The sequence below is a fragment of the Sebastes fasciatus genome, chromosome 11, assembly GCF_043250625.1.
Source record: "Sebastes fasciatus isolate fSebFas1 chromosome 11, fSebFas1.pri, whole genome shotgun sequence".
NCBI lineage: Eukaryota > Metazoa > Chordata > Actinopteri > Perciformes > Sebastidae > Sebastes > Sebastes fasciatus.
This window is the reverse complement of record NC_133805.1, coordinates 10,502,261-10,527,332: the sequence shown is the minus strand read 5'-3', so window position 1 is coordinate 10,527,332 and position 25,072 is coordinate 10,502,261. Positions and strand designations below refer to the sequence as shown.

At 37.8% G+C, this 25,072-nt stretch overlaps 1 protein-coding gene and 1 long non-coding RNA gene across 2 annotated transcripts; one reads left to right on the top strand and one right to left on the bottom strand.

Moving 5' to 3' along the window:
• Nucleotides 1–8,497: 8,497 nt before the first annotated feature.
• On the top strand, nt 8,498–11,468 carry LOC141776730 (uncharacterized). Its single transcript, XR_012595798.1, has 2 exons — nt 8,498–9,374; nt 9,479–11,468. It is a non-coding gene; the product is annotated as an uncharacterized LOC141776730 (long non-coding RNA).
• A 1,046-nt stretch (nt 11,469–12,514) lies between these two features.
• LOC141776599 (small ribosomal subunit protein uS3mA-like) lies at nt 12,515–17,203 on the bottom strand. The gene is made up of 4 exons (XM_074650305.1): nt 17,198–17,203; nt 13,562–13,639; nt 13,163–13,274; nt 12,515–12,925 (listed from the first exon to the last, which is right to left on the bottom strand). The coding sequence occupies exons 1-4, from the start codon at nt 17,201–17,203 to the stop codon at nt 12,642–12,644; spliced, it is 480 nt and encodes a 159-aa protein (XP_074506406.1). The 3' UTR covers nt 12,515–12,641.
• Between the last annotated feature and the right edge of the window lie 7,869 nt (nt 17,204–25,072).

The following is a 25,072-nucleotide window of genomic DNA, read 5'->3' as shown; positions in this document are numbered from 1 at the left end:
CTGCCAAGACCTGCTAAACTGTTTTTCATTGTTTTTCCATGACAATGACAATAACATCTCTAAGTCTAAGACTTTTTATCGACATACTATATACTATGACTTTTTTATATTTTTTAGTGATATACTATATATTATGGCTTTTTTATATTTTTTTGTGATATACTATATATTATGGCTTTTTTATATTTTTTAGTGATATACTATATACTATGACTTTTTTATATTTTTTAGTGATATACTATATACTATGGCTTTTTTATATTTTTTAGTGATATACTATATATTATGGCTTTTTTATATTTTTTAGTGATATACTATATATTATGGCTTTTTTATATTTTTTAGTGATATACTATATATTATGGCTTTTTTATATTTTTTAGTGATATACTATATATTATGGCTTTTTTATATTTTTTAGTGATATACTATATATTATGGCTTTTTTATATTTTTTAGTGATATACTATATATTATGGCTTTTTTATATTTTTTTGTGATATACTATATATTATGGCTTTTTTATATTTTTTAGTGATATACTATATACTATGACTTTTTTATATTTTTTAGTGATATACTATATACTATGGCTTTTTTATATTTTTTAGTGATATACTATATATTATGGCTTTTTTATATTTTTTAGTGATATACTATATATTATGGCTTTTTTATATTTTTTAGTGATATACTATATATTATGGCTTTTTTATATTTTTTAGTGATATACTATATATTATGGCTTTTTTATATTTTTTAGTGATATACTATATATTATGGCTTTTTTATATTTTTTAGTGATATACTATATATTATGGCTTTTTTATATTTTTTAGTGATATACTATATATTATGGCTTTTTTATATTTTTTAGTGATATACTATATATTATGGCTTTTTTATATTTTTTAGTGATATACTATATATTATGGCTTTTTTATATTTTTTAGTGATATACTATATATTATGGCTTTTTTATATTTTTTAGTGATATACTATATACTATGACTTTTTTATATTTTTTAGTGATATACTATATATTATGGCTTTTTTATATTTTTTAGTGATATACTATATACTATGACTTTTTAATATTTTTTTTAATGATATACTATATACTATGATTTGTGGTTGGAAACCGGATCACCTGGATTCAACCCAGCAGACACGGGCCGAATCACTCAGCCACCATGTCGCTGTGGGGAGGAGGGAGAGGGTATGGAGGGGTGATGGTAGGAGGCGACCACGTCACCGTGGGGAGGAGGTTGAAATCACTTCATATAGAGCAGGTAGGGTGTAGGGGGTAGGGGTTGTAGGGTGTAGGGGGTGTAGGTGTAGGGGTTGTAGGGTATAGGGGGTGTAGGTGTAGGGGTTGTAGGGTATAGGGGGTGTAGGTGTAGGGGTTGTAGGGTATAGGGGGTGTAGGTGTAGGGGTTGTAGGGTGTAGGAGGTGAAATCACTTCACATAGAGTAGGTAGGGTGTAGGGGTCGTAAGGGGTGTAGGTGTAGGGGGTGTAGGGGTTGGTGGGTGTAGGGTGTAGGGGGTGTAGGGGTTGTAGGGTGTAGGTGTAGGTGGTGTAGGGGGTGTAGGTGTAGGGGGTGAAGGGGCGGGATGGTCAGAAGGGGGATGGGGGAAGAATGTGGAGAGAAAGGATGCTACTTCTCTCTCCTCTCTTTCTCCTTCCTCTCCTTCTTCTCCCTTTTCAAGTCCTCCTTCTCTTTTTTCTCCAGAGCCTCCTTTTCCTTCTTCACTCTTTTCAACTCCTCCTTCTCTCTTTCCTCCCTCTCCTTCTTCTCTCTCTTCTCTCTTTCCTCCCTCTCTTTCTTCTGTCTCTTCTCCTCCTTCTCCTTCTCCACAATCAGCTTCTTTAACTCCTTCTTCTTGGCATTCATCTCCTCCGCGGTCATCTGCAGTGCTCCCAGGTCAAGTTTCTGGTGGAGCTCCTGGAGGCAGAGGAGTTGTGCCTGGAGGTCTGTGGTGGTGTCGGTCTTGAGCCGGATCTGATCTTCCAGAGCGGCGAGTTTCGTTGACCACTCGGCCTCGCTCTGGAGGAGCTGCATCTCCTTCTCCTTCAGCCGGACCTCGCTCTGGATGAGCTGCATCTCCTTCTTTAGAGTCAGGACTTCCAGAGCCATCTTGGCCGTCGTCAATCCGGTGATCAGATCATCCTTTTCCAGGACGACCTGGCTCACCTTCCTGTCCGACTCGTCCTGCAGAGATTTGACCATCAGATTCTTTTGATCAAGTGCAGATTGGAGCTCTCTCTCACAGGTCTCTCTGATCTCCCTGTTCTCCTCCTTCCAAGCTTCACAGGCCTTTTCACACTTTTCAGTCCAGCCCTGGTTGACCATCAGGATCTCATTCTGCTTTTCAAGCAGACTTTGATTGAGAGAGTCGGTCACCTCCTGTTTTTCCTGCTCCTTGGTCTGCAGGTCGCTCTGAACCTGTATCAGGATCTTGTTCTTTTCCAGCTCCCAGCCGGACTCCTTGGCGGCCATCTGCTCCGTCAGGGCAGCGTTTTCGGCGGCCAGTTCAGTGTTGTGCTGGTGGGAGTCCTTCAGCTGGTTGCTGGTAGTCTGTTTGACCATCACGATCTCGTTCTGCTTTTCAAGCAGACTTTGACTGAGAGAGTCGGTGACCTCCTGTTTCTCCTGCTCCTTAGTCTGCAGGTCCATCTGAGCCTGTATCAGGCTCTGAGCTGAGCTGTTCTTCTCCAGCTCCCAGCCGGACTCCTTGGCGGCCATCTGCTCCCTCAGGGCAGCGTTTTCGGCGGCCAGTTCAGTGTTGTGCTGGTGGGAGTCCTTCAGCTGATTGCTGGTAGTCTGTTTGACCATCACGATCTCGTTCTGCTTTTCAAGCAGACTTTGACTGAGAGAGTCGGTGACCTCCTGTTTCTCCTGCTCCTTGGTCTGCAGGTCCATCTGAACCTGTATCAGGCTCTGAGCTGAGCTGTTCTTCTCCAGCTCCCAGCGGGACTCCTTGGCGGCCATCTGCTCCCTCAGGGCAGCGTTTTCGGCAGCCAGCTCAGTGTTGTGCTGCTGGGAGTCCTTCAGCTGGTTGCTGGTAGTCTGGAGGAGTTGAACCTGGAGGTCAGGGTTTTGTTTGTCCTGTTCCTTGAGGTCCCTCTGGGCTTCCTTCCTGATGGTTCTCTCTGACCTGAGAGCATTCAGGATGTTGTTCTTCTCCAGATCCCAGCCGGCTATCTGCTCCCTCAGGGCAGCGTTTTCGGCGGCCAGCTCGGTGACCTGTTGAGAGTCCTTCAGCTCGTTGCTGGGAGTCTGTTTGACCATCACGATCTCACTCTGCTTTTCAAGCAGACTTTGACTGAGCGAGACGGTCACCTCCTGTTTCTGAGCCTGTATCGGGATGGCTCTCTGAGCCATCCGGAGCTTGTTCTTCTCCAGCTCCCAGCGGGACTCTTTGGCGGCCATCTGCTCCCTCAGGGCAGCGTTTTCGGCGGCCAGCTCAGTGTTGTACTGGTGAGAGTCCTTCAGCTGGTTGCTGGGAGTCTGTTTGACCATCAGGATTTCATTCTGCTTATCAAGAAGACTTTGATTGAGAGAGTCGATCACCTTCTGTTTCTCCTTCTCCTTGTTCTGCAGGTCGTTCTGAGCCTGTATCTTGATGGCTCTCTGAGTCATCAGGATCTTGTTCTTCTGCAGCTCCCAGCAGGACTCCTTGGCGGCCATCTGCTGCTTCAGGGCAGCGATTTCGGCGGCCAGCTCAGTGTTGTGCTGGTGAGAGTCCTTCAGCTGGTTGCTGGGAGTCTGGAGGAGTTGAACCTGGAGGTCAGGGTTGTCCTGTCCTTTGAGGCCCTTCTGGGCATCTTTCCTGATGAGTCTCTCTGACTTGAGAGCCTTCAGGATCCTCATCTTCTCCTCTTCCCAGCTGAAATCCTTGGCGGCCATCTGCTCCCTCAGGGCAGCAATGACTGAGGCCTGCTCAAAGTTGTGTTTTCTGAGATACTGCATCTCCTTGCTGGGAGCCTGCTGGGTAGCGGCTTCAACCAGCTCTTGGTCAAGTGACGGAAAGACCACCGAGAAAACAGTCCCGTCCTAACGTTGGATCACACAAAGAGACAGTTGAAAGTACTGAAGCCAACTCCATCTGCTTCTAAAGAGCACTGTGAAGCTACTTTTTCTGAAACACACTGATTCAGTTGGTCACAAGAGTCTAGCCAAGTTCAGCCTCACACCACAGAATCACATCTTTCTACTGTTTCCTTTATACTATACACACAGAACACCATTTATACTGTCAATAACTTCAGTTTCAGATCAGTTTTTTGGAGATCAGGTTGATCTAAAATCTTTTGGTGAAGCTTAGAATATGTTTTCAGTTCTGTTTTTTGTTAATTTAACTGTAAAAAACAGCCCTGTTTTAGTCCACATACGTATCTTATACTGCTCATGCATTTGTCAAAAGTTTAGACAAAAGATTAAAAACCAGATGAAACTGTGGGCTGGCCTAGATCAGTGTAACGCTGAACAAAGTGTGTTTAAAGGCCTAGATCAGTGTAACGCTGAACAAAGTGTGTTTAAAGTCCTAGATCAGTGTAACGCTGAACAAAGTGTGTTTAAAGGCCTAGATCAGTGTAACGCTGAACAAAGTGTGTTTAAAGGCCTAGATCAGTGTAACGCTGAACAAAGTGTGTTTAAAGGCCTAGATCAGTGTAACGCTGAACAAAGTGTGTTTAAAGGTGTCTGGCTGAGAAGATCTCACCTCGTTTCTTGAACGGACGATCTTCTTCATCATAGCACAACGGAGGTGTTAGTTGTGGTAATGGAGTATAATACAGTAGTAACGCTGTACGGAGTATAATACAGTAGTATTATACGAGGACAATACAGTAGTAACGCTGTATTGAAGTAGCTATAGCAGGTATGTAGTAGATTGACTAACTGTCGCTCTGATCACACGCTCTGTTATCACTGAGAGATGCTTCTCTGGTGAAGGTTCGACTATAACTGAGTTGTTAGACTGCGGGAGCTTCTACTGGTGCACACACAACATTCTAGTGACTTTATGATGTCACTAAGCCACATTCTGTTTAATGTGATGTCACTAAGCCACATTCTGATGTGATGTCACGTTTCAGAATGTGATGTCACGTTTCAGAATGTGATGTCACACTGCACTGTGGTCACATGACTTCTCCAGACTGAAAAACTGCAAAATGGAGGTTTCTAAAAGTTTTTTTTTCCTTTCTTTTTTCATTATCTATATATAAAAGTTCAATACAGTAGATTCATAAACATGTTCAGATTTTATTTGTTACAAAATAAAATTCTGCAAATATTTTTTACAGTATAAAATAATATAAATTATACAGCAAATAAAATATAAGGAAAGAAAAAGATGAATAAAAACAAATAACAATAAAACTATTTTGTTAAACAATTGGAATAAAGGAGGTGCTGAAAGTCGACCTGCCCAACATGGGCGATGATATAAAGTCCTCTGAGGGTCTCTCAGTGTTTCAATATGAAATATTACACCTTCTCTATTCTACATTTTTATTAAACACAACAATGCATGTATTTTACAGTAAAGGCTTCTTGGTTCCTATAGCAGACGACCGTTGACCCCGCTCAACCACTTCTTCATGTTACTTCCATCAGGGATCCAGAACCGGGTTGAGACACTAAAAATGGGTTTAACATGATCAGAGATATAATCGTCCATGAGGACGGCTCGCCTTGTTGTAAGGTTCTATATCGTTTCCACCACAGAGGAACCTCGACTCTGAGCTATTCAATTCATGATATTGGCCAAAACCAGCGACTCCCATCTGGTCATTTTCTAACATAATATATATAATCACAATAACATTACATATATAACGTGATGAATTTAGTCTCCCACCCCGAGCCTCCACACCTTCAGTGCCCATTGAAACGGATGGGAAAGTAATCAGTGTTTTTATTATTGTTAATCTTAAAAACTATTATCTGGACAATGAAAGGCTAAATAAACACGTATCCATAAAGCTGTCCTTGGATATCTGTAAAATCCAACAACTGTGTCGTTTACTGTACATGTGTTCCACTTATGTGACGATCTTTGTTCCTTGAATGTTTTTAAGGGTAAATCCAAAACACAGAGGCAATCCTAACAAAAATAACAAATATCAGTCTTGACCGACATTTAAGATTTGAAGTCTTTAAAAAAAAAAAAGACACAATTTTGTAGTTTCAATTATGCAAAAATAACACCTAAATAACAGCAAAAACAAAATAAAATTGTTATTTTAAACATCGGTATCGGCCCAAAACTTTGTATTCGTCACTTCCCTGCTTTTCAGAGGCCTGAAGATGTTGAATGATCCAGTAATTCAAAAGCAAAGATTACATTTACTAAAAAACGTCATTTTATGCAGCAGAAATTTGTTTACAACTTCTTCTGGTTTAGACACCTGAGATCTGGAGAAACGTTGTGAGTGAACTAATTATTCTATTTATTTTTTAATTCTCCAGACTCTCCGGTCTTCATCTCTCATCCTCACTTCTTTAACGCCGACCCGGTGCTGCTGGACTTCGTTCAGGGTCTCAATCCAACCGAAGACGAGCACGGCCTCTTCATCGACATCCACCCGGTGAGCACGCACACATCTATGGCATGAAAAGAGTTCTTCTAGGTCCATCAAATACAAACTAAACAAATCTTGGTGGTGCCAAAAGTCCAATACACATTCATGTCTATTTATTACATAAGTTCATCTTCTTCCCTTTTAACTTAAAGGTCCCATATCGTGCTCATTTTCAGGTTCATACTTGTATTTTATGTTTCTACTAGAACATGTTTCCATGCTTTAATCTTCATAAAACACTTTATTTTCCTCATACTGTCTGCCTGAATATGCCTGTATTCACCCTCTGTCTGAAACGCTCCGTTTTAGTGCATTTCAACAGAATTGCAATGGAATTGCGTTGCTGGGCAACAGCTTGCGTATATGTTTACTTCCTGTCAGCTGATGTCATTCATATACACTTGCCACAAGAAAATAAACATTTTAGAATATTTATGTTTAAAACTGTGAAATGGTCTAGATAAAAACAGTTTTATATCTATGATCTATATATATATTGTATATTTGTGACATCACAAATGGACAGAAATCCTGACGGCTTGTTTCAAAGACACAGTTTCTGAATACATGGCTGTGTGTATTTCTCTGTCAATACTTTCACAGTATTTATATTACACTTAAACCTGCTTTATAATATAAAAGCCATGAAAATCTCACTATTTTACAATACGGGACCTTTAAATATAAATTACTCTGTGGTTTGACATTTCAACCATTATGTCTTTCCATGGACAGATGCATGGACATGATTTCAGTAATTTAGTTCTACGTTTTCAAAACAGAAATCCTTAAAATTAGAAGTAAACATGAATAATTATTACACTAAATTTATGTTTGTATTCTCCCACGGAATTTAAAATTCTATATATAAAGATAGATGCTTTATTTCTTTAATTTCTATAATAATTCTAATTCTCTCCTCTCCTCGGTCCATCCAGGTGATGGTGGTGATGACTGTTATGAGCCTCTTCACAGGTCGGATCATCCTCCTCAGGTCGTTATCAGTCACTTCACCTTGATCCCTAAATCCAGTTTACCATTGAAAGACACTCGAGATGGTTTCACATCATTTAAGGCGCCACAGAATAGATTATCCCCATTATCCTACTTACTTATCCTATAGGAGGAACCTTTATCCAAGTAAACAATCTGAGTACTTCCACCTCCACTAGTTTCTATATATGTGATATCATGAGGGAGTATTCCTTTGAGTCTTTGGTACTTAAAGTGAATTTAGTATCATTACTGTTGTTAAATAACTTATAATAAAAAGGTAGACAGGTACTTAAATATATTTATGTGCAGCGGTGGAAAGTAACATTTACTCAAGTATTATAAGTAACGTTTTAGGTACTTGTACTTTACTTGAGCACTTACATTTATGGTACTTTAAACTTCTACGTCACTACATTTCAGAGGGAAATAATGTACTGTTCTACCAACAACAGTAACATGCTACATTCATAATAATAATAATATAATATGTAATAATATTTCACACAGGGGACATTTTTCTGCATTAAGTACTCAGAATTTATATATATATAAATAAATAAATATAACTATTGATCAACAGAAAACCAATCAGCAACAAGACTTTCGGTTCATTGTTCAAGTCATTTATCAAACAGAAATGGAATATCAATGGGAATTTGAATGTCTACTATTACATGACAGCAGGACAAACTCTACCCTTTAAACCTATTAAAAAAAACATCAAACAGGGTGTGACCTTCAGACTGAAATCCTCCAAAACAGTTCATGAGGAAACTTTTAGATAAACCTGTTAATCCTGTTCCTGTGATTGGCAGCAATGTTGTCGTCAAACTGCGCCTTTAAGGCCATCATGCAGTTTTAATAAAATATATATATATATATATATATATATAAATATATGTATTTTTTGCATGTAAATTACTTATTATTTTTTATTTAAAATAGAGTATATGTGAGCAGGAATTGACTACTCAACCTGTGCAGGAAAGGCCCGCCCAAAGCTAGTTGATTGACAGCTTGGCCTTTCAAGGAATAGCACAGGCAATAGGGAAAAGAATAAAGAAAAGTAAAGGGATAAAATTTAAATAAATTAAATTATATACAAATAAATAAATTACATCAATTAAGAATTTACAGACAAATTAGAGTAATTTAAATGCAAAAAATAAATAAATGACATTATAAATAAATTACATAAATTAAGAATTTACAGACAAATTAGAATAATTTAAATGCAAAAAAATAAATAAATTACATTATATAGAAAAAAATATATTAAAATGTACAGAAAAAAATAGAGTAATTTGAATGCAAAAAATAAATACATATATCCTATAGTCCTTTCTGATTTGACGCTATATAAAAATAAATTGAATTGAATTGAATATATACAGAAATAAATTAAAAGATAACTGTTAAAGTAAATGAAAAATGATTCTGTTATATTTTGTTATTTGTATATATATATATTGCATATCAATTACTCATTTTTTTTAAAGGGTTACAAATAAATAAATGACATTAAATCATTAAATAAACAAAATAAATAAAACATAAAATAAATTAATTAATAAAGAATATACAGAAAAAGATGTAGTTAACCCGTATTCATTTTGCCAACCGTGTATCCCATAAAAATATTTTTTTAATGAGAATAATTCTTTTGTTCTTCAGCAATGTTTCCCAGACTGCGTGTGCGAAGACGCCTACAACAACACCTACGCCTGCGTCCGGACCCTCGACGGCAAAGACAACCTGCAATACTGCGAGTTTGCAGACAGCGAGGTACAGCATGATGACATACAGTACATGTAATCTGAGTCCTTTATGTGACAACAGATGTGATGAAACTCAGCGTCTCATCTTCTTCTTCTTCTTTGTGTCCCCAGTCGTTTGTGGAAGTGTACAACCTGACGTCAGACCCCCACCAGCTGGAGAACATCGTGAAGAAGGTGGATCCGGCCGTCCTGCAGGCGATGAACCAGCGGCTTATAAAGCTCCAGTCCTGTTAGGGCGACAGCTGCCGCGACACCAAGTAACCAAGAAGCGACGCACGCCAGGAAGCTGCCATTTCTACGAGATGGGGTTGGTTTATCCGACTTGTTTGGTCAACTTTTACCACAAGCGTGACGGTTGGATCGACCTTTTTTTATAACCCTGTTTCCCGTTTTGACTCGTCTCAACAGGAAAAGTTAAATGATGGCTGGATTCTATTCAGCTGCTTCAGTTTCAGGGTCCTGGTATTGTGCATGCTGGCTCACTGTCACTCTGTCATGGTTTACTGGGACACTTGAATAGAACGGAGCCGTCGTTAAAGGACACGTTTGACGTTTTGGGAAATACGCTAGTTTGTCACGGTCCCTCTGCTTCACTCCTCGCCGCCAGGAGACTTCTTCACCGGGAAATATATCTATAGACGCCGGTTGAGTTCACCGATTGAAGCAAATAAGAGCCGGGCTATTAATTGAAGTTTTGAGATATACACGTTTTTATACGGACCCTCCACCAGAATCTCCCAAACTGTCAAACTTCTCCTTTAATGTTTACTTTAGTTTTCTTACGACGACGAGTCAAAATATCTGCTGTGAAAATGTTCTTAGGGTTTTTTTTATTCTTTTATATTTGAGATAAACTCCTCACCCAGTTCATATTGTGCAGATCTCTGCATATAAACTGCACTATAAACTTCTGTTCTTTACTGACTGTTCGGGGTTCAAAATGTCATCTCAACTTTTTTTGTTCTTAAATGATGCACAACCAAAGGTTTACTAGCTGTTGTTAATCCAATCATCTCTAAAGGAAGAGTTCGACATTTTGGGAAAATACACTTATTTGCTTTCTTGCAGAGAGTTAGCTGAGAAGATGATATCACTCAAGCTTAGCATAAAGACTGGAAACGGGGAAACAGCTGGCCACTTCTGCGTTTTACTGGAGGGGTTTTGTGCCAAACAATTTCTTGGTTGGGAAATAAGAAATAATCCTTGTAGTTATATAAATATTACTTGTATTTTTACACGTTTTTGTACGGACCCGCCATCAGAAAGTCACGTCTGTCCGTTCAGTATAACGCTTAGCACAGAAAATAGTGTGAAAACAGCTGTTTAAAGATATCAAAATCCACCTATCTGCATCTCTAAAGCTCACTAATCACCTCGTTATGTCTCGTTTGTTTAATTCAAAACAAAAACTGAAGTGTAAAAATGATAATTTGCAATTTAACGGAGGTTAACGGTATGTTTGGAACGGTTTCTTGGCAAGAATAGTTTGACATAGACAACCATAAAACTACAATTTGATGTTTTGACATGTCAGTTTTTGTGTGAATTAAACAAACATGATATAAAGTGTTTATCAGTGAGCTTTAGAGGTTCTGCAAAGTGGATTTTATAACATTTAGACAGAACCAGGCGAGCTGTTTCCAGTCTTTATGTTAAGCGTTTAACCAGCTGCAGCTTCATATTTCCCAAAATGTCAAACTGTCTCTTTAAGCTGAACTTATTTAGAGTTCAGCTCTTAAATATTGTTGAACTTTTATCTCTGCAGAACTTCTAATGAAAGAAGTTGAAGTCTTTTGTGCCTCACACACAACTTTGTTTTAATTTTTAATCCTGCTGTTTGATATTTTACACGGAGTATTAATGATGACATTTATGTTATTGAGCCTTTTTAATTAAAAAGGAAGATGGAATAAAAAGGGCTGTGATATTTTTCGATGCGTGTTTTGTAATTGTGAGCTGGAAGTTTCACCAGGTAACATGATGAAACGAAACGCTCCGATCCCGTGTGCCTCGTGTTTGCACTGACGAGGCTCACGTGCCTTAAATGTGAATGTATTTGCACTGTGATGAAATTAACAATAAATCAAAAGAAGCATTTAAATGAACTTGTCATGTGGATATTTTTCTTTTAGGTGTCACACAGCAAAAGTACAATGTACTATTCAGCATTTATAAACATTAAATAAACAGGTTATAACACACTTTAATGTAGTTGTAAAGACATTTCAAGTGTTTTCATTATATTGTCATTTATTGTCTGTTTATACAGCAGCCTTCAGGTCCACAGGAGGAGTTATAGTTATACATTAATAAACACTTATATGTACTTACATCTACATTACAGAGTGTTATAAACCGCTTATTAAATGTTTATTTACTGCTTATAAATGCTACAAAGGGGGGACTAAGTGTAATCTTCTTCTTCTGGAGTAATGTGCTGAAAATTAATGAACAAGATGTATAAAATGCAACCTGATATTTTAACTTTGAAGTATCTTATAGGACCCCAACCGGTATTAACTTTTCCCTTGACTTACAAACCATGATACGTTCGGCTGAGTCAGAGGCTTCTTTTAAATTAAAGCTTAAAACATACTTTTATCGCACCGCTTTTCCCTGATTTCATCTACTTACTCTACTTGTATTGCTGTTTTTATGTGTTGCTATAATGTATGTTCTGTGTGTTCTTTCTTGCTATGTGAAGCACTTGATAATTTGTTTTGATAAATAATATATAAATAAAGATATTATATTATGATGATAAACATGAGGAATGGAGGTGATGAAACTGCATGTGAATTGAAAAATTGACAATTTAGTGTTGTGAATGATGAATGTAAGATGGTGAAAATGATAAAACACGGCTCTTTTTTCATCGTATCACGTTTTAAATTAATCAAATCACTTGATAATTTATCAATTCACATAAATTTTTACAGATCTGTTGTTCAATTTACATGCATTTATTATCGCCTCAATTTTTTATCAATTAATATTTGTTACTTCCACCGCTCATAGATAAAAGGATGACATTTCCAAATGTAAATAACAGTTGGATCATAGCGAACTGGAGCTGCAGTATATACATACATACAGTTTATTAAACCTTGTAGTTACTATATATGTTTAACAATATCAGGCATAATGTTACAATAACACATGTTTATTTAAATCTGAGCATTTATTTCACAAAAGCAATAACGCTGAAGAACAAGAGCAGAATCCATGTGGTGGTAAACCATCTCTAGTAGAAACATTCAGTATTAGTACAACATCAGAGGTACTTGTACACGGCTTTATCCTGCAGCGTCTGAATCTCTAACTTGACGGGGCATTTGTACAGGTGCGACAGCAGCGACTCCGAGTAGCCGATCAAGAAGTAAAACTTCTGCGGAGGTAACTTCTGGATCATCAAAGCGCACACGATGAGCAGGTTGCCGCGTCGTTTGATCACGATCTCGTTGGCCAGGCAGGCGTGGAAGGTCCCGAACATGAAACGTCTTATGAACACGTCCTCTATGGTCCGGTCAGCTGCACCCTCCTCTCCTTTCAGGTTACCTAGAAGAAACAGGAAGGAGAGTTTACAGAGTATACAGCAATACATCCACTTTAAGTATATCGCCTAATACAACTTTTAAACCGATTAAAATAGTCTCTGCATGCTTTGCTCCTTTCCCACAAGTCCTGTTGTATTTACATCTTTACAAACACTAGATTCAAACTGTTAAGTTGCTCTTTAAGGAGCATGCTCGTGGTCGTGGTCATGGTCATGGTCATGGTCGTGGTCGTGCTCACTGGTATTGTGTGACAGCCATCCTTTGCGGTGGGCGATGTAATGAGGTGGAAGTGCTTGCTCATAGGTTATAGGTTTGTCTCCTTTCCCCACTCGGACACGAGCTGCTTTGTTCTGGAAAACAAAAGAGAAAGAAAGAGGATAAAATGTCAGTAAAGCAAACTGATAACTACACGATGAGCCTCGATCCAAAAGCAAGAGTGCTCACTAGTGCTTAGTTACGCCATCGTGCAAATCCCAAATATACAAAGAACTCTGCACTTCAGAGACTGTAACTCTGCGAGATATCTTCTTAAATTGTCTAGCTCATATGGGCAAGTGAGGACTGTTTTAAGACAGACTCAGAATAATGTGAACCTAACCTATATAAGGTTAATTATAATGATGTCTGGAGTGTTTACCTTGCAGCACGCTGCAGTGACGTGGAGAGCTCTGCTTCCAGAGGAGCTGCATAATGAGCCGGACCTGGATAAAGAACTCTGCAGAGGGGAAATAAACCATCAGATTACTACGACTAGTTCTGAGAACAGGAGGCTTTACAGGATCTAATCAGGATCAGTAAGAGCTGAGCTTGTGAAATGATGATTCAGTTGCAGTTCCCAGTTTAGCCCAACTGGTTATCCACCTTTGGTTATACATTTTAACACACTTTATGTTGTCATTTATCCACAAGAAGACACAAGAAAAGTGTTGAAATAAAACATTTGCATCTATGAATGTCTGTTTTTGCAAAAAGAACAAGAATGCTTCTTTAATGTTCAGTTAAGGGGAGACACCCGAGGTCAGGGGTCAGCAACCTTTACTATCAAAAGAGACATTTTTGGCAAAAAAATAAATTTTAAAAATCTGGCTGGAGCCGCAAAACGTATTTGAGCCTCATAATGAAGGCAACACCACCTATTGCATGTACTACCCTCGTACCTGTTGTAGGTTTATGGTACGACGGAGTATTAGGGCAACATTGAGGAAAAAAATAAATCTGAGATTACCAGAATAAAGTTTACGAGAAAAAAAAGTCGTAATATTATAAAGTAGTACTTTACATGTTATTTTTGTTTTCTTTTTGTAAACCTATGACTTTATTCTCATAATATTACGACTTTATTCTCGTAATATTATTACTTTATTCTCGTAATATTATTACTTTATTCTCGTAATATTATAAAATGTTTTCTCGTAATATTACAAATTTATTCTCGTAATATTAGGACTTTTTTTCTCGTAATGTTATGACTTTAATCTCGTAATGTTATGACTTTAATCTCATAATGTTATGACTTTAATCTCGTAATGTTATGACTTTAATCTCGTAATGTTATGACTTTAATCTCGTAATGTTATGACTTTAATCTCGTAATGTTATGACTTTATTCTCGTAATGTTATGACTTTAATCTCGTAATGTTATGACTTTAATCTCGTAATGTTATGACTTTAATCTCGTAATGTTATGACTTTAATCTCGTAATGTTATGACTTTATTCTCGTAATGTTATGACTTTATTCTCGTAATATTATGACTTTATTCTCGTAATGTTATGACTTTATTCTCGTAATATTACAAAATGTTTTCTCGTATATTACAAATTTATTCTCGTAATATTACAACTTTATTCTTTTAATATTATGACTTTATTCTCGTAATATTACAAAATGTTTTCTCGTAATATTACAAATTTATTCTCGTAATATTAGGACTTTTTTTCTCGTAATATTATGACTTTATTCTCGTAATATTATGACTTTATTCTCATAGAGTTATGACTTTAATCTCGTAATATTATGACTTTATTCTCTTAAAGTTATGACTTTAATCTCGTAATATTATGACTTTATTCTCGTAATGTTATGACTTTATTCTCGTAATATTATGACTTTATTCTCATAGAGTTATGACTTTAATCTCGTAATATTATGACTTTATTCTCTTAAAGTTATGACTTTATTCTCGTAATATTACAAAATGTTTTCTCGTATATTACAAATTTATTCTCGTAATATTACAACTTTATTCTTTTAATATTATGACTTTATTCTCATAATATTACAAAATGTTTTCTCGTAATATTACAAATTTATTCTCGTAATGTTATGACTTTATTCTCGTAATGTTATGACTTTATTCTCGTAATGTTATGACTTTATTCTCGTAATATTATGACTTTATTCTCATAGAGTTATGACTTTAATCTCGTAATATTATGACTTTATTCTCTTAAAGTTATGACTTTATTCTCGTAATATTATGACTTTATTCTCGTAATATTATTACTTTATTCTCGTAATATTATGACTTTATTCTCGTAATGTTATGACTTTAATCTCGTAATATTATGACTTTAATCTCGTAATGTTATGACTTTATTCTCATAGAGTTATGACTTTAATCTCGTAATGTTATGACTTTATTCTCGTAATATTATGACTTTAATCTCGTAATGTTATGACTTTATTCTTGTAATGTTACAAAATGTTTTCTTGTATATTACAAATTTATTCTCGTAATATTACAACTTTATTCTTTTAATATTATGACTTTATTCTCGTAATATTACAAAATGTTTTCTCGTAATATTACAAATTTATTCTCGTAATATTAGGACTTTTTTTTCTCGTAATGTTATGACTTTATTCTCGTAATGTTATGACTTTAATCTCGTAATGTTATGACTTTATTCTCGTAATATTATGACTTTATTCTCGTAATGTTATGACTTTATTCTCTTAAAGTTATGACTTTATTCTCGTAATATTACAAAATGTTTTCTCGTATATTACAAATTTATTCTCGTAATATTAGGACTTTTTTTCTCGTAATGTTATGACTTTAATCTCGTAATGTTATGACTTTATTCTCGTAATATTATGACTTTATTCTCATAGAGTTATGACTTTAATCTCGTAATATTATGACTTTATTCTCTTAAAGTTATGACTTTAATCTCGTAATATTATGACTTTATTCTCGTAATGTTATGACTTTATTCTCGTAATATTATGACTTTATTCTCATAGAGTTATGACTTTAATCTCGTAATATTATGACTTTATTCTCTTAAAGTTATGACTTTATTCTCGTAATATTAGGACTTTTTTTTCTCGTAATGTTATGACTTTATTCTCGTAATGTTATGACTTTAATCTCGTAATGTTATGACTTTATTCTCGTAATATTATGACTTTATTCTCGTAATGTTATGACTTTATTCTCTTAAAGTTATGACTTTATTCTCGTAATATTACAAAATGTTTTCTCGTATATTACAAATTTATTCTCGTAATATTAGGACTTTTTTTCTCGTAATGTTATGACTTTAATCTCGTAATGTTATGACTTTATTCTCGTAATATTATGACTTTATTCTCATAGAGTTATGACTTTAATCTCGTAATATTACGACTTTATTCTCTTAAAGTTATGACTTTATTCTCGTAATATTACAAAATGTTTTCTCGTAATATTACAAATTTATTCTCGTAATATTAGGACTTTTTTCTTGTAATGTTATGACTTTATTCTCGTAATGTTATGACTTTATTCTCTTAATATTATGACTTTATTCTCATAGAGTTATGACTTTAATCTCGTAATTTACGAAAAATTTTCTTGTAATATTCTGACTTTATTGTGTAAATCTCAGATGTTTTTTCCCTCAATGTGGCCCTAATACTCCGTAGTACATTATCTCTTTGGCCCTCACTGCATTAGACTTATATACTATATACTTAGACTATAAACTGTGTTACCTTCATCACAATGATCAAATGTTTTGCGGCTCCAGACAGATTTTTATTTATTTTTTGCCCCGAAATGGCTCTTTTGATAGTAAAGGTTGTTGACCCCTGTCGTAGATGAGGTAAAAAGTACATTACTTCCCTCCAAATTGTAGTAGAAGTAGGAAGTAGCATGACATTTTAAATACTCAAGTAGAGTACAAATACCTCTGGTTATATAGAGTCAGAAAAACAACAACCGGCAGGGGATTGATCCAGTTAAAAGTTCAAAGAGGTCCTGATCATCTGTTGTCTCTCCGTCACCTCCATCACTGTCTGTCTGTCTGTCTGTCTGGTATCAGTGTCGGCCTACCTCCACCTTTGTCGTCTCCCATCATGCAGCTCTTTGATGTGACAGACCTTACAGTCTGAAGAAAGAAAATTAACCTTAAAGGGAGATTAGTCAAGTATTTAATCCTCTTATCAACATGGGAGTGGACAAATATGCTGCTTTATGCAAATGTATGTATATATGTATTATTGTAAATCAATTAACAACATAAAACAATGACAGATATTGATCCAGAAACCCTCACAGGTACTGCATTTAGCATAAAACAATATGCTCCAATCATAACATGGCAAACTGCAGCCCAACAGGCAACAACAGCTGTCAGTGTGTCAGTGTGCTGACTTGACTATGACTTGCCCCAAACTGCATGTGATTATCATAAAGTGGGCATGTCTGTAAAGGGGAGACTCGTGGGTACCCATAGAACCCATTTACATTCACATATCTGGAGGTCAGAGGTCAGTATGTGAGCCATGCTCACTTTTACCTTTTTTTTTTTTTTTTACTTGCTTTTACTGCCAAGACCTGCTAAACTGTTTTTCATTGTTTTTCCATGACAATGACAATAACATCTCTAAGTCTAAGACTTTTTATCGACATACTATATACTATGACTTTTTTATATTTTTTAGTGATATACTATATATTATGGCTTTTTTATATTTTTTTGTGATATACTATATATTATGGCTTTTTTATATTTTTTAGTGATATACTATATACTATGACTTTTTTATATTTTTTAGTGATATACTATATACTATGGCTTTTTTATATTTTTTAGTGATATACTATATATTATGGCTTTTTTATATTTTTTAGTGATATACTATATATTATGGCTTTTTTATATTTTTTAGTGATATACTATATATTATGGCTTTTTTATATTTTTTAGTGATATACTATATATTATGGCTTTTTTATATTTTTTAGTGATATACTATATATTATGGCTTTTTTATATTTTTTTGTGATATACTATATATTATGGCTTTTTTATATTTTTTAGTGATATACTATATATTATGGCTTTTTTATATTTTTTAGTGATATACTATATACTATGACTTTTTTATATTTTTTAGTGATATACTATATATTATGGCTTTTTTATATTTTTTAGTGATATACTATATACTATGACTTTTTAATATTTTTTTTAATGATATACTATATACTATGATTTGTGGTTGGAAACCGGATCACCTGGATTCAACCCAGCAGACACGGGCCGAATCACTCAGCCACCATGTCGCTGTGGGGAGGAGGGAGAGGGTATGGAGGGGTGATGGTAGGAGGCGACCACGTCACCGTGGGGAGGAGGTTGAAATCACTTCATATAGAGCAGGTAGGGTGTAGGGGGTAGGGGTTGTAGGGTGTAGGGGGTGTAGGTGTAGGGGTTGTAGGGTATAGGGGGTGTAGGTGTAGGGGTTGTAGGGTATAGGGGGTGTAGGTGTAGGGGTTGTAGGGTATAGGGGGTGTAGGTGTAGGGGTTGTAGGGTGTAGGAGGTGAAATCACTTCACATAGAGTAGGTAGGGTGTAGGGGTCGTAAGGGGTGTAGGTGTAGGGGGTGTAGGGGTTGGTGGGTGTAGGGTGTAGGGGTTGTAGGGGTTGTAGGGTGTAGGTGTAGGTGGTGTAGGGGGTGTAGGTGTAGGGGGTGAAGGGGCGGGATGGTCAGAAGGGGGATGGGGGAAGAATGTGGAGAGAAAGGATGCTACTTCTCTCTCCTCTCTTTCTCCTTCCTCTCCTTCTTCTCCCTTTTCAAGTCCTCCTTCTCTTTTTTCTCCAGAGCCTCCTTTTCCTTCTTCACTCTTTTCAACTCCTCCTTCTCTCTTTCCTCCCTCTCCTTCTTCTCTCTCTTCTCTCTTTCCTCCCTCTCTTTCTTCTGTCTCTTCTCCTCCTTCTCCTTCTCCACAATCAGCTTCTTTAACTCCTTCTTCTTGGCATTCATCTCCTCCGCGGTCATCTGCAGTGCTCCCAGGTCAAGTTTCTGGTGGAGCTCCTGGAGGCAGAGGAGTTGTGCCTGGAGGTCTGTGGTGGTGTCGGTCTTGAGCCGGATCTGATCTTCCAGAGCGGCGAGTTTCGTTGACCACTCGGCCTCGCTCTGGAGGAGCTGCATCTCCTTCTCCTTCAGCCGGACCTCGCTCTGGATGAGCTGCATCTCCTTCTTTAGAGTCAGGACTTCCAGAGCCATCTTGGCCGTCGTCAATCCGGTGATCAGATCATCCTTTTCCAGGACGACCTGGCTCACCTTCCTGTCCGACTCGTCCTGCAGAGATTTGACCATCAGATTCTTTTGATCAAGTGCAGATTGGAGCTCTCTCTCACAGGTCTCTCTGATCTCCCTGTTCTCCTCCTTCCAAGCTTCACAGGCCTTTTCACACTTTTCAGTCCAGCCCTGGTTGACCATCAGGATCTCATTCTGCTTTTCAAGCAGACTTTGATTGAGAGAGTCGGTCACCTCCTGTTTTTCCTGCTCCTTGGTCTGCAGGTCGCTCTGAACCTGTATCAGGATCTTGTTCTTTTCCAGCTCCCAGCCGGACTCCTTGGCGGCCATCTGCTCCGTCAGGGCAGCGTTTTCGGCGGCCAGTTCAGTGTTGTGCTGGTGGGAGTCCTTCAGCTGGTTGCTGGTAGTCTGTTTGACCATCACGATCTCGTTCTGCTTTTCAAGCAGACTTTGACTGAGAGAGTCGGTGACCTCCTGTTTCTCCTGCTCCTTAGTCTGCAGGTCCATCTGAGCCTGTATCAGGCTCTGAGCTGAGCTGTTCTTCTCCAGCTCCCAGCCGGACTCCTTGGCGGCCATCTGCTCCCTCAGGGCAGCGTTTTCGGCGGCCAGTTCAGTGTTGTGCTGGTGGGAGTCCTTCAGCTGATTGCTGGTAGTCTGTTTGACCATCACGATCTCGTTCTGCTTTTCAAGCAGACTTTGACTGAGAGAGTCGGTGACCTCCTGTTTCTCCTGCTCCTTGGTCTGCAGGTCCATCTGAACCTGTATCAGGCTCTGAGCTGAGCTGTTCTTCTCCAGCTCCCAGCGGGACTCCTTGGCGGCCATCTGCTCCCTCAGGGCAGCGTTTTCGGCAGCCAGCTCAGTGTTGTGCTGCTGGGAGTCCTTCAGCTGGTTGCTGGTAGTCTGGAGGAGTTGAACCTGGAGGTCAGGGTTTTGTTTGTCCTGTTCCTTGAGGTCCCTCTGGGCTTCCTTCCTGATGGTTCTCTCTGACCTGAGAGCATTCAGGATGTTGTTCTTCTCCAGATCCCAGCCGGCTATCTGCTCCCTCAGGGCAGCGTTTTCGGCGGCCAGCTCGGTGACCTGTTGAGAGTCCTTCAGCTCGTTGCTGGGAGTCTGTTTGACCATCACGATCTCACTCTGCTTTTCAAGCAGACTTTGACTGAGCGAGACGGTCACCTCCTGTTTCTGAGCCTGTATCGGGATGGCTCTCTGAGCCATCCGGAGCTTGTTCTTCTCCAGCTCCCAGCGGGACTCTTTGGCGGCCATCTGCTCCCTCAGGGCAGCGTTTTCGGCGGCCAGCTCAGTGTTGTACTGGTGAGAGTCCTTCAGCTGGTTGCTGGGAGTCTGTTTGACCATCAGGATTTCATTCTGCTTATCAAGAAGACTTTGATTGAGAGAGTCGATCACCTTCTGTTTCTCCTTCTCCTTGTTCTGCAGGTCGTTCTGAGCCTGTATCTTGATGGCTCTCTGAGTCATCAGGATCTTGTTCTTCTGCAGCTCCCAGCAGGACTCCTTGGCGGCCATCTGCTGCTTCAGGGCAGCGATTTCGGCGGCCAGCTCAGTGTTGTGCTGGTGAGAGTCCTTCAGCTGGTTGCTGGGAGTCTGGAGGAGTTGAACCTGGAGGTCAGGGTTGTCCTGTCCTTTGAGGCCCTTCTGGGCATCTTTCCTGATGAGTCTCTCTGACTTGAGAGCCTTCAGGATCCTCATCTTCTCCTCTTCCCAGCTGAAATCCTTGGCGGCCATCTGCTCCCTCAGGGCAGCAATGACTGAGGCCTGCTCAAAGTTGTGTTTTCTGAGATACTGCATCTCCTTGCTGGGAGCCTGCTGGGTAGCGGCTTCAACCAGCTCTTGGTCAAGTGACGGAAAGACCACCGAGAAAACAGTCCCGTCCTAACGTTGGATCACACAAAGAGACAGTTGAAAGTACTGAAGCCAACTCCATCTGCTTCTAAAGAGCACTGTGAAGCTACTTTTTCTGAAACACACTGATTCAGTTGGTCACAAGAGTCTAGCCAAGTTCAGCCTCACACCACAGAATCACATCTTTCTACTGTTTCCTTTATACTATACACACAGAACACCATTTATACTGTCAATAACTTCAGTTTCAGATCAGTTTTTTGGAGATCAGGTTGATCTAAAATCTTTTGGTGAAGCTTAGAATATGTTTTCAGTTCTGTTTTTTGTTAATTTAACTGTAAAAAACAGCCCTGTTTTAGTCCACATACGTATCTTATACTGCTCATGCATTTGTCAAAAGTTTAGACAAAAGATTAAAAACCAGATGAAACTGTGGGCTGGCCTAGATCAGTGTAACGCTGAACAAAGTGTGTTTAAAGGCCTAGATCAGTGTAACGCTGAACAAAGTGTGTTTAAAGTCCTAGATCAGTGTAACGCTGAACAAAGTGTGTTTAAAGGCCTAGATCAGTGTAACGCTGAACAAAGTGTGTTTAAAGGCCTAGATCAGTGTAACGCTGAACAAAGTGTGTTTAAAGGCCTAGATCAGTGTAACGCTGAACAAAGTGTGTTTAAAGGTGTCTGGCTGAGAAGATCTCACCTCGTTTCTTGAACGGACGATCTTCTTCATCATAGCACAACGGAGGTGTTAGTTGTGGTAATGGAGTATAATACAGTAGTAACGCTGTACGGAGTATAATACAGTAGTATTATACGAGGACAATACAGTAGTAACGCTGTATTGAAGTAGCTATAGCAGGTATGTAGTAGATTGACTAACTGTCGCTCTGATCACACGCTCTGTTATCACTGAGAGATGCTTCTCTGGTGAAGGTTCGACTATAACTGAGTTGTTAGACTGCGGGAGCTTCTACTGGTGCACACACAACATTCTAGTGACTTTATGATGTCACTAAGCCACATTCTGTTTAATGTGATGTCACTAAGCCACATTCTGATGTGATGTCACGTTTCAGAATGTGATGTCACGTTTCAGAATGTGATGTCACACTGCACTGTGGTCACATGACTTCTCCAGACTGAAAAACTGCAAAATGGAGGTTTCTAAAAGTTTTTTTTTCCTTTCTTTTTTCATTATCTATATATAAAAGTTCAATACAGTAGATTCATAAACATGTTCAGATTTTATTTGTTACAAAATAAAATTCTGCAAATATTTTTTACAGTATAAAATAATATAAATTATACAGCAAATAAAATATAAGGAAAGAAAAAGATGAATAAAAACAAATAACAATAAAACTATTTTGTTAAACAATTGGAATAAAGGAGGTGCTGAAAGTCGACCTGCCCAACATGGGCGATGATATAAAGTCCTCTGAGGGTCTCTCAGTGTTTCAATATGAAATATTACACCTTCTCTATTCTACATTTTTATTAAACACAACAATGCATGTATTTTACAGTAAAGGCTTCTTGGTTCCTATAGCAGACGACCGTTGACCCCGCTCAACCACTTCTTCATGTTACTTCCATCAGGGATCCAGAACCGGGTTGAGACACTAAAAATGGGTTTAACATGATCAGAGATATAATCGTCCATGAGGACGGCTCGCCTTGTTGTAAGGTTCTATATCGTTTCCACCACAGAGGAACCTCGACTCTGAGCTATTCAATTCATGATATTGGCCAAAACCAGCGACTCCCATCTGGTCATTTTCTAACATAATATATATAATCACAATAACATTACATATATAACGTGATGAATTTAGTCTCCCACCCCGAGCCTCCACACCTTCAGTGCCCATTGAAACGGATGGGAAAGTAATCAGTGTTTTTATTATTGTTAATCTTAAAAACTATTATCTGGACAATGAAAGGCTAAATAAACACGTATCCATAAAGCTGTCCTTGGATATCTGTAAAATCCAACAACTGTGTCGTTTACTGTACATGTGTTCCACTTATGTGACGATCTTTGTTCCTTGAATGTTTTTAAGGGTAAATCCAAAACACAGAGGCAATCCTAACAAAAATAACAAATATCAGTCTTGACCGACATTTAAGATTTGAAGTCTTTAAAAAAAAAAAAGACACAATTTTGTAGTTTCAATTATGCAAAAATAACACCTAAATAACAGCAAAAACAAAATAAAATTGTTATTTTAAACATCGGTATCGGCCCAAAACTTTGTATTCGTCACTTCCCTGCTTTTCAGAGGCCTGAAGATGTTGAATGATCCAGTAATTCAAAAGCAAAGATTACATTTACTAAAAAACGTCATTTTATGCAGCAGAAATTTGTTTACAACTTCTTCTGGTTTAGACACCTGAGATCTGGAGAAACGTTGTGAGTGAACTAATTATTCTATTTATTTTTTAATTCTCCAGACTCTCCGGTCTTCATCTCTCATCCTCACTTCTTTAACGCCGACCCGGTGCTGCTGGACTTCGTTCAGGGTCTCAATCCAACCGAAGACGAGCACGGCCTCTTCATCGACATCCACCCGGTGAGCACGCACACATCTATGGCATGAAAAGAGTTCTTCTAGGTCCATCAAATACAAACTAAACAAATCTTGGTGGTGCCAAAAGTCCAATACACATTCATGTCTATTTATTACATAAGTTCATCTTCTTCCCTTTTAACTTAAAGGTCCCATATCGTGCTCATTTTCAGGTTCATACTTGTATTTTATGTTTCTACTAGAACATGTTTCCATGCTTTAATCTTCATAAAACACTTTATTTTCCTCATACTGTCTGCCTGAATATGCCTGTATTCACCCTCTGTCTGAAACGCTCCGTTTTAGTGCATTTCAACAGAATTGCAATGGAATTGCGTTGCTGGGCAACAGCTTGCGTATATGTTTACTTCCTGTCAGCTGATGTCATTCATATACACTTGCCACAAGAAAATAAACATTTTAGAATATTTATGTTTAAAACTGTGAAATGGTCTAGATAAAAACAGTTTTATATCTATGATCTATATATATATTGTATATTTGTGACATCACAAATGGACAGAAATCCTGACGGCTTGTTTCAAAGACACAGTTTCTGAATACATGGCTGTGTGTATTTCTCTGTCAATACTTTCACAGTATTTATATTACACTTAAACCTGCTTTATAATATAAAAGCCATGAAAATCTCACTATTTTACAATACGGGACCTTTAAATATAAATTACTCTGTGGTTTGACATTTCAACCATTATGTCTTTCCATGGACAGATGCATGGACATGATTTCAGTAATTTAGTTCTACGTTTTCAAAACAGAAATCCTTAAAATTAGAAGTAAACATGAATAATTATTACACTAAATTTATGTTTGTATTCTCCCACGGAATTTAAAATTCTATATATAAAGATAGATGCTTTATTTCTTTAATTTCTATAATAATTCTAATTCTCTCCTCTCCTCGGTCCATCCAGGTGATGGTGGTGATGACTGTTATGAGCCTCTTCACAGGTCGGATCATCCTCCTCAGGTCGTTATCAGTCACTTCACCTTGATCCCTAAATCCAGTTTACCATTGAAAGACACTCGAGATGGTTTCACATCATTTAAGGCGCCACAGAATAGATTATCCCCATTATCCTACTTACTTATCCTATAGGAGGAACCTTTATCCAAGTAAACAATCTGAGTACTTCCACCTCCACTAGTTTCTATATATGTGATATCATGA